The sequence below is a fragment of the Perca fluviatilis genome, chromosome 9, assembly GCF_010015445.1.
Source record: "Perca fluviatilis chromosome 9, GENO_Pfluv_1.0, whole genome shotgun sequence".
Lineage (NCBI taxonomy): Eukaryota > Metazoa > Chordata > Actinopteri > Perciformes > Percidae > Perca > Perca fluviatilis.
Genome location: NC_053120.1, coordinates 16369097 through 16378297, shown reverse-complemented (window position 1 = coordinate 16378297; position 9201 = coordinate 16369097). Strand labels below are relative to the sequence as shown.

General features: G+C 38.9%; 1 protein-coding gene across 2 annotated transcripts in view; it reads right to left on the bottom strand.

Annotated features, from left to right (window-relative positions):
* Positions 1 to 1848: 1848 nt before the first annotated feature.
* kdm4b (lysine (K)-specific demethylase 4B) overlaps positions 1849 to 9201 on the bottom strand; it is a 55956-nt gene continuing 48603 nt past the window's right edge. For both annotated transcript variants that reach the window (XM_039811382.1, XM_039811383.1), the window contains exons 18-22: positions 9171 to 9201; positions 8248 to 8424; positions 7549 to 7668; positions 5832 to 5924; positions 1849 to 2931 (exon numbers count right to left, since the gene is read on the bottom strand). The exon at positions 9171 to 9201 is cut by the window's right edge and continues 158 nt beyond it. In XM_039811382.1, the coding sequence (XP_039667316.1) occupies positions 2488 to 2931; positions 5832 to 5924; positions 7549 to 7668; positions 8248 to 8424; positions 9171 to 9201 (865 nt within the window). In that variant the 3' untranslated portion in view covers positions 1849 to 2487. The remainder of the gene's footprint in view (positions 2932 to 5831; positions 5925 to 7548; positions 7669 to 8247; positions 8425 to 9170) is intronic.

The following is a 9201-nucleotide window of genomic DNA, read 5'->3' as shown; positions in this document are numbered from 1 at the left end:
ACACTGGAGGTTTGTTACGGAGGTGATGTAGCAGCATGTTTTCAGTCTAAAATGATCCCAGACTTTCTGTCGTTTTCTCTCGCCTGTCTCTTCTCTTAGACCCTCGCTATTTTCGTCTTCCTTAATTTGTAATCTGGGCCGTCAGTCTTGTGTTTATATACGGTCTGTGCTTGTGTTGTGTATATATCTATGGTGTTGTGTTCGCAGAAGCGCAAACCTCTTGTGCGCTAGAAATAATCCTCCGTGCGGAAACACAGTGAGCCGTACAACCTTTGATTTAACGAAGCTTCGAGGCAAAGAATTTTGCTTCGAGGATTTTTTGTAATCGAATTATTCGAGTTATTCGAGGAATCGTTTCAGCCCTATTTTTATGACATACTAGACTATTTTTTATGACTTTTTATGACATACTAAACTATGAATTTTTATGACTTTCCATGACATACTAAACCATTACTTTTTTTTATCAAAAACTATACTAAGAGTTTTTATTACATACTAAACTATGACTTTTCATGATGTACTATGACTTTATGACATACTATATATACACTGACTTTTTCATGACATGCTGAACTATGACTTTTTTAATGGCATACTATACGATGACTTTATGTGACATACTATACTACAACTTTATGATATGCTAAACTATGACTTTTTCAGATTCATGGCATACTATCCATCCCTCAGTAGGACATCTAATAATCGGAAGGTATTAGCTGATACTGCAGGTACTTTATCTTTCCATCGTTAGTCCAAGGATTTTGACCCAGAAACTACTCTTTGAATCTCTTGGCTACTTAACACACAAAACACAGAAGAGCTGGCGACTAGCAACCCACTTTAATCCCTATGAAATCAAATTTTCTTGATGGATATCATTTGGATACAGGAACACATTTGTTTCCCAACATTTCAGTTGTGGTGACAGGAAAAAGAAAGGTATATGTGCGACATTTACAAATTTGAATCACTATACACAAGGCCTGCGGTATGTACAAGGTGTTGGGAAACTCAGTCCATCAGTAGTTTAATGTCTCCGTAGCGCCTCTGAAGCAATACATGGCCATATCCGGGAAAAGAAAGATGTATTTACCAGTACAAACTGGGTAATATACCTGTAAAAATCTGTCAAAAATAACTCAATAATATTGTAGATTGGCCAAGTTTGTGAATTCAATTCAAAAAATGAATATAGAAAGGATACAGTAATAGAAAAAAAGACATTATTATACAATATTGACTCATACATATAATTTATACCAAGAACGGTCCAAAATATTTCCAGATTTTAGGGTTCCTACATATACATAGTTTCCTTTTTCCAAATAGACATTTTCCAGACTTTCATCCTTTAAATTTACTTCAGGGCCAGTTCATGTGCTAATAAGAGAAAGATGACAGTAAACAAAGATATCACTCAGAGTGGACAAACTCAACAGGAGCAATGTAAGCAACAGATATTCATATGCCAATTATGACTAAGGAATATTTTCCGGGCTGTTCTGTACTTTCTTAACTGTGTCAAGACTTGAATGTTAAACTGAAATTTAGTTTTCACATGTAGGAACCCTGAGACAGTTATGGTTGTGAAAAGTGGAGCTGCCAAATGGCAGTTTGAATGATGTCAATACATAAAAGGTCTCACCTGTTAACTACCATGACACATCTTCACAAACATTCAAAGCATCCTGCAGACAAATCTACTAGTGTTGGCATTCAACATGTTTCTTCTATTACAAATAATAATTCAATATTTGACTAAGACATTTAAATACTGAGTTCCCCCTACAATACATTTTTTTCCCCCCTCTCCCCCCCCCCCTCCCTCCCACCGTCCCTCCCTCCCTCTCTCTTGCAATCCAACAATAAAACACCTTGCTGAGAATATCCTGCAGATGGACAATGTGACACTTAATTTCCAAAACAGTTTCAAAGCCATTAATGGCTGGATTGAAAAATAGATATTTTGTTGCTGGTTATTTGATTCAAAAAGAAAAACTGAAGTCCACCGGACTGAGAGGCAGTCATAGTAATTAGCTTCCTGTACAAAAGAAAACGAGTGTGCTGTTATTGAATTAATGCAACGAGGTATGGAGTTGATACCACCCAAAGGCGTATTCATATTAAGATGGAGGAGAAAAGCACAACAGCTAACCAAAAATGGAAAAAAAACCCAAAAGGCCTAAAAAACAACAAATAATAATAATAATTATGTCAAAAATAAAAATGCCTTCTTTAGCTGCTGCTTCAGAGCAAGCTAAAGCACCACTGCAAATACATTAACTAAAAAATAGAAAATTAACATGCATTAAAAGAGTGCTTGTGTATCTATTCCTGCTCCCGCCCTTAGCTCTCAGAGCCGGTGGAGGAAACGTATTTTTTTGTCCATAATACAGCACTCCGTAGAATCCACCTCCATTAGCTTACTTCCTATTGGCTCAGCCTCCACTGGCCGGGTAATAATATAGTGGAGTCGTTTTTTTAATACAGGGGTCCGGGGCTACTGTCCTGAGGAAAATGTGATTGGAGGAGGCTCTCCATGTAGGAAACATCGACTGAAAAAGGGGTCGACTGCAGAGTCAGCATGGGGTCCGAGGCCAGGCTTGACTCAGTTAGAGCGTCAGCGAGGTTGACGCTCGTGTCCATTGGGGTCTCAGCGTCCATCTGAATACCAGTGGTTGGGGCGGGGGCATCATGTGAGGTTGTGATGGGCTGGGATAAAGGTTGTGAGGTCGGCAGTGTATGAATACTTTGATGTTCTGCTGCTGGTGCTGCTACTGGGGCTGTGGTTAGGGTGTAGGCGGGTTTATTGGCTGTCTCCATGGGGGTTTCAGCGTGCAGGGCTGGGCCAGACGGCAGGCGGCGGCGTTTGGCTGCTTGGGCTTCATCTGCTGATGAAACCCCCTCCTGTGGTATAGGTATGGCCTGAAAACAGACCGGTACAGAATTAGACTGAGGATACATGGGGATCATCAGAAGTTTCTGACTGTGTCCGAAATCACTCCCTATTTATTTTGGAAAGTGCAGTGCATTTACTGTCCTCGTAATTTTGTGGAATTTAGTTTTTCTGCAGTTCGTTATACTAGCTGCCTAAGGCCGGTTACACACTGCCTGCGTGGCGTGAGCGTGTCAGCTGCGTGGCGTGAGCGTGTCAGCTGCGTGGCGTGTCCGTTTTTATTTTGGCTCCCATGTTAACAGGTTAGAGCTTACACATTGCCTGCGTGACACGCACGTCTTAGGTGCGGCTTGAGCCGTGCCGAAAACGTGTGCCTGCTAGAAATAGAACAGATGCCTATTTTTCATGTGACACGCAAGCGTGTTGTAAGTGTTTCCAGGCAAAATAGAATAGGAAAAGATGTTTATATGTCATTTAGACACAAATACATATTAATAAATGACATGTTGATATAAATGCAGATAAAAATGTAATAATCATTTTTTTTAAATCTATTTTCTAATATTGCACCTGTCAATACATAACGAAATATTCTGTAGCCTATTTTGCCGTCAATACTGCCGACGCTGTCTTTGCTGTAATCAAATCAGTATATATTTATGTTTAACATGGTATTTCATTTTATCAATGGGAATCATACATGTGTCCAGACAAGGCTAGCAGCAGCAGCGCGGCATCAGACACATTTCTGGTGTGTAAAGTCAGAAAAATCCACTCAGCTGACACGCAACAGAAACGCCACGCTCAAGCCACGCAGGCAGTGTGTAACCGGCCTAAAGCTAATGTGTTGCACAATACAACATTCTAAGTAACTACTCAAAGTCAAAGTCAAGTTTATTTCATCCATAAAAATGGAAATTACAATGCTCACACCTGCCTATACAATACAATAAATACAAAGTAATACAATACATAAATACAATACAAAATTTATAAAAATGTACGTTTAAAGTGTTTGTTGTGCTGTCTGATAGCCTGAGGTATAAAAGAGAGAGTTAGTTCGTGTCACGGGAGGCCTTAGCCTACCACTACGTTCTATAACTCTACCAGTCAGATTATCATGAAGAGGGTGACCCGGTTCCCTCGTTATTTTCTGTGTCATTTTTGCCAGACGGTCATCATATACTTGATCCACTGTATTTAACTCTCCTACCATTTTTCCAGCCCTTTTAGTCACTCTATCGATCCTGGCCTTCTCGGTTATCCCAACATTCCCACCCCAACCCACCACACAGTAGCTCCAAACACTACATATCACTGACATAAAAAACATTCTCACCACATCTGTATTCACCTTAAAGGACTGCAACTTCCTCATACAGTATACCCGTGGACTTAATTTTTTCATCAGTAAGTCAACATGATCTGACCATGTTAGCCTATCATTAAAAACAATGCCCAAATACTTGTCTGTGTTCACTCTTTCTATTACTGAACCTTTAATTTCCACTGCCTCAGTTGTCGTCTTATTTCTCCTATAATCAATTACTAATTCTTTAGTTTTCTTAACGTTGAGTTCTAGGAAATGAGTATCACAAAAATCAACAAAAGCTTTTATCTCATTTTGATAGTGACTATAGTCATCATTTTCAATTAACCCAATGAGCGCTGTATCGTCAGCAAACGAGTAACAAACTCTCACGGCATAACACACTCGATTGTCCAAAGACTGCAGGAGGTATGTGCAAAATAGCAACAACCAGCACTTCTTGACGTCCATCGCAGATAAAAAAGTATAAAAATATCAAATAAATCTAAAAATAGATGGGGGTAGCGTGGTCTGCCACAGGAGCAGCGACCGGAAGCTGTTGGGGTAACTTATACACTTTGTATATGTTTAGAATTAGTTTCTTATTGGCACGAGAAACAATGCAACTAATTTGACAGTCTATACTTAGTGATTCTAGTCTCCTTGTTACTTTACTTATTCATTTTTACAATATGATTTGTATAATTATTGTTTCTGATCTTTTTGTAATCCCTATCATTTTTTTGTTTGTTAAAATACTGTTTGGCCAGTTGCATAATTTCTTCCAGTTAAATCTTCAAAAGGCATGCTGCCTTCAAACTTTATTGGAAGTATGTTTAGCTCACTGGATAGCTGTACCAAGCCAGTCCATGGTTGGATGATGCGTGCAAATTGTCAAAACAATATCTGCCAGTTTAAGTTTTTCAGATATGTTTAAGCAGAAAAACAACCTACACATATTGGCCCACAAACAAGCCTTTATCCTCTGTGGGCTGCAGAGAGTTGGATTGAAATAATTGTTTAATTTGCAACTACTTAAATGTCCTTTTATTGAACAATACAAGCTATTGTTGGGCTGCTCTTTCTTATCATTTGCCTCTGCAACCAATTATAAAATCTGTCAACCAAGCCAAATATCTGACGAACTAAAGTGTCTTCTTCTTCTTATATAATATAACAACATGTATGGTGTGTGAGCACACTAAAATAAGGTTGAAAAGCTGTTAAAACGATACAATATCTGTTAATTATACATTCGATAGTGTCAAAAGTACCAAAAGTTATTAAAACAAAAAGATCTACAATCAGATTTTCAACCTGCACGGATTAAACTGAGAAGAAAATCAACTGGCCCTCAACCTGTAGCTGTATACGGCATTCTCTCCAGCAACAAACCCACCAGTGAATTTTTCTGTACCAGCACCGTGTGCAGGTTGGTAATAAAAAAAAGAAATTGTCCAATTTTGTGTGCATGGGACTTTATTTTTTATTTTTTTTTTTACCCTTTTTGCTGTGGTATCGAAAGCGGTATCGTTTTTTATACTAGTACTGTATCGAAGTTTATAATTCTGGTATCGTGACAAACTTACAATAGAAAGCCGATTTCAGTAATATACTCACCAGTCTGGCTCGGACCCTCTTGGGCAGTTCCTGGTCAAGCTGATGGATCTCGGAGTGTTTTAGTATCAGCTGACTTTGGTCCAGAAACTCAACCTGGGCAGATATAATAAAAACACAGGATTAAGAAACTCATATTTCCAACTGGTTTATCTACTGAGAGTTGACAGCACAGCTGGGCACACATGAAGAAGATTAAAAATGTCCAAATACACGGACTTGATGTGACCAATAACAACTATAGGCAGGATACTACATTGTTCACATAGCAGAAGGCAACACTTCAGGTATTGAAGAAAAGAGCAGCAGGGTGGCTTAGTGAGCAAAAATACAAACTTGTAGCCCGAAAGTCACAAATGGGATCCCCAGCCATAACAAATGGTTCCATCAACAACCACCAAAACGTCCTTGACCGTGGCACTGAACCCTGAAGCTGCTAACTGACTGGACAAGAGCATCAGCGGAGCGTTTTAAAAGTAAAAAATAAGGGGGGAAAGGACAAGGTCAGGGTTGTGGCCCTGACATAGTGACCAGCTGGAGGCTTGTTTTTAATTCATTGTAACAGAGCTCCTGGTCTCTAACAGGACTCTCAGTACTGCAGCCAGCGGGCTTCGCAGGGACATGAGGGGAGCAGAGAAAGATATGACACTGATTTACTTCCTGAAGAGGAATTCATTGGAAAAACAGACAAGAAAGTCTTTGTGGTGCATATGCCATCTGGGGAGGCAACAACAAGAAACTAAACAAACAAGTCTCTCTGAGCTCACCTTCAAACTGAATGCAAAATACACTCTGGAGAGCTGGTTCAATATTTCCCACATTAAAGTATCTAACTGATGTTTTAATACAGACAGACTGCATGAGCCAGACAGGGTTTAATAGCTTGTTCAGCAATTGATATTTAGGTTATGATGCAGCCTCCAAAAACAATAAAATATGCCTGTTCTGTGTGTACATGTGTTACATGCGTCAGAAAAACACTTACAGATGTGCTCACAAAACCAGCATCTCGATTAACAATCTCACTTGTCCTCGTCTGCTAATCCATTCCTGCATCTATGTATGTAAGTGACTTTCAAGATGGTCTCCGCTGACACCAGTCCTAGAATCATCTTTTTCAATTCTGCATTTTCCACTTTGTAAGCACTGCATATTTGCCCAATAAATTCCCCAGCATGTACCAGTGATGCTAAATCCCTCCACTTTATGTTTTAATGCCACACTGTATCAAAATGCTCTGCCATAATCTAGAAGGGAAGCCAAGCTGTTGATAAATACCAGAACTGGGGAACCTAAGCACAGGGAAGCAAAGAATTACTTCAAGTCACTCTGCAGAAGAGCATCAGATGAAATATGTATTTGATGCCATTGCTCACAGAGTACTCCCTTAACAGTTTTATCTGCACCGCATCTTAGTAAAACTGTATTTAGAAATGTTTTCAATAGTTCGATTTTACTTGGAAAGGTTCATACATTTACACACATTGCAGCTGTGGATTACAAACATTGCTTGAAGACTTTTGAACAGCAGCTGCTCAGGAATGGGATTGTTTTCTATTACTTTTTTAAACATACATTCACCTATCAATTGTGCGATGCACGAATCTAACCTGTAATGTATTTATTTTTTAAATCTGTTGACTTTCTAGCCACAAATCAGATTCTCTACCTCTAGTTGACTGTGGAGTTTTGATCACACAACAGTTGCGTTTTTCCTCACCTGGTAGGACTTGTGGGTGTGCTGTCTGACAAAGGAAGCGTTGACGACCTGACCCTCAGTCGTGCTGACCACAATCAACTCCCCCACCTCAGGAGGACCGGTACGCAGGCAGTCATGACTCTGAAGAAGGAGGGCGGAGGAAGAGAAACAAGATGAAGAGGAATAGAGTATGTAGAGGAGACGGAGAGAAGAATGGCAGAAAATGTCAATAAAGAGATCTGCTTGTGTCATTTTACTCAACACTTGTCTTTTACAATGCTCATTAACCCCTGATTTACAGAGAAAATTACAAGAAATTGACCTACGGCAACTAACAGACAAAATGAAGAACATTAAATAAAATCTACTACAGAATTTTCCCTGTTCAATAAAGTTTGCTTGAAGACTTTCCACTTATGCACAATTCAATTCTTAAAAGTGTTGTTATTTTACAGTATTATATTACTTGAATATAGTTCTTGCATATTTTTATACGTGAACTTAATCCTTTGAGGATTTAATGTTATTACAGTAATGTTTGTTAACATGTGGCAGTGAGTCATTAAAGGTTATTTCAATTCACATGTTATTATATTTCCATTTGCAAAGACACTCCAGCTATAAAGTACATAAAAGTTGCTGGAATATTTCCTCCTGGTTTGAAAAAAAAGAAAGAAAAAGAATTGTACAGGTAGGTGTCTAAGCTGTAAGAACACTCACTAATATGTTTTCTGGGAACAGGTTGTCACAGTATGAGCCATCATCAAAGTTGACCTCGTAGAACGTCTGCGTTGCCATGCCGATGATGGTACAGTGGTAGTACCAGCCGTCACTGTTGCGTCCAATCACCCTCTGGCCCAGGTTCAGAGGCTGCGGGCCTTTGGGTGCTGTCCGAGGCTGGAGGGAGAAAAACCCAGAAAGATCATTTGAGGTTAAGACAGGATCAAACCGGTTTTGTGTGTGCTCATCCAGCACACAGTGCAATCAGCGATCATATAGATAGTTGTCTTTATTGCGTAAAATACTGAAAGGTTACGGTTCATTCACTAGAAGTCAGCGTGTATAAGTTCAAAACCCAAATGACTAAAACCTTATAAAGAAGAAAGACTGAAGCTCGCATTAACACAAAACAAGAATGGTGTTAATATGTAAAATAACATATATTCATGTACGGAAGGGCTCTAAAATACATTTCACTCATGTACTCTGTGAAGGGAACCTTTCTGTGGTTCCTGAGTAAACTGTGTTCTCAAGGGTTTCTACAGTCAGACACTTGTTATCCGTATTTACTCTCACAAAGTTCAAGAATGGTGTGTCAAGTCAAACCATTGACTCTCTACATTGTTGCTTTAGGTTATGAAATGACTCCATGAATTGTAACGTTTTCTTAAGCAAGCACAATCAAAAACACCAAGTGGGATCCACTTTAAAAACAATCCCTTTCTACAAGGAATCAAAAAAGACACATTGACCATTTAAAACAATGTAACAAGATTAACAACAGCAAAAAGTTCAATCAAATTCTGACTTTTTTTTAAGTTATATTTGTCACTTCTGAAATATTGAATGAAGAACTTTTATGGTTTTACTTGTACAAAAACATGCGCTTCAACAGTTCACTATTTCTTTCGATTTGCACTAACCTTTGGATGGACCCGTTTATGCTTTTGGCAG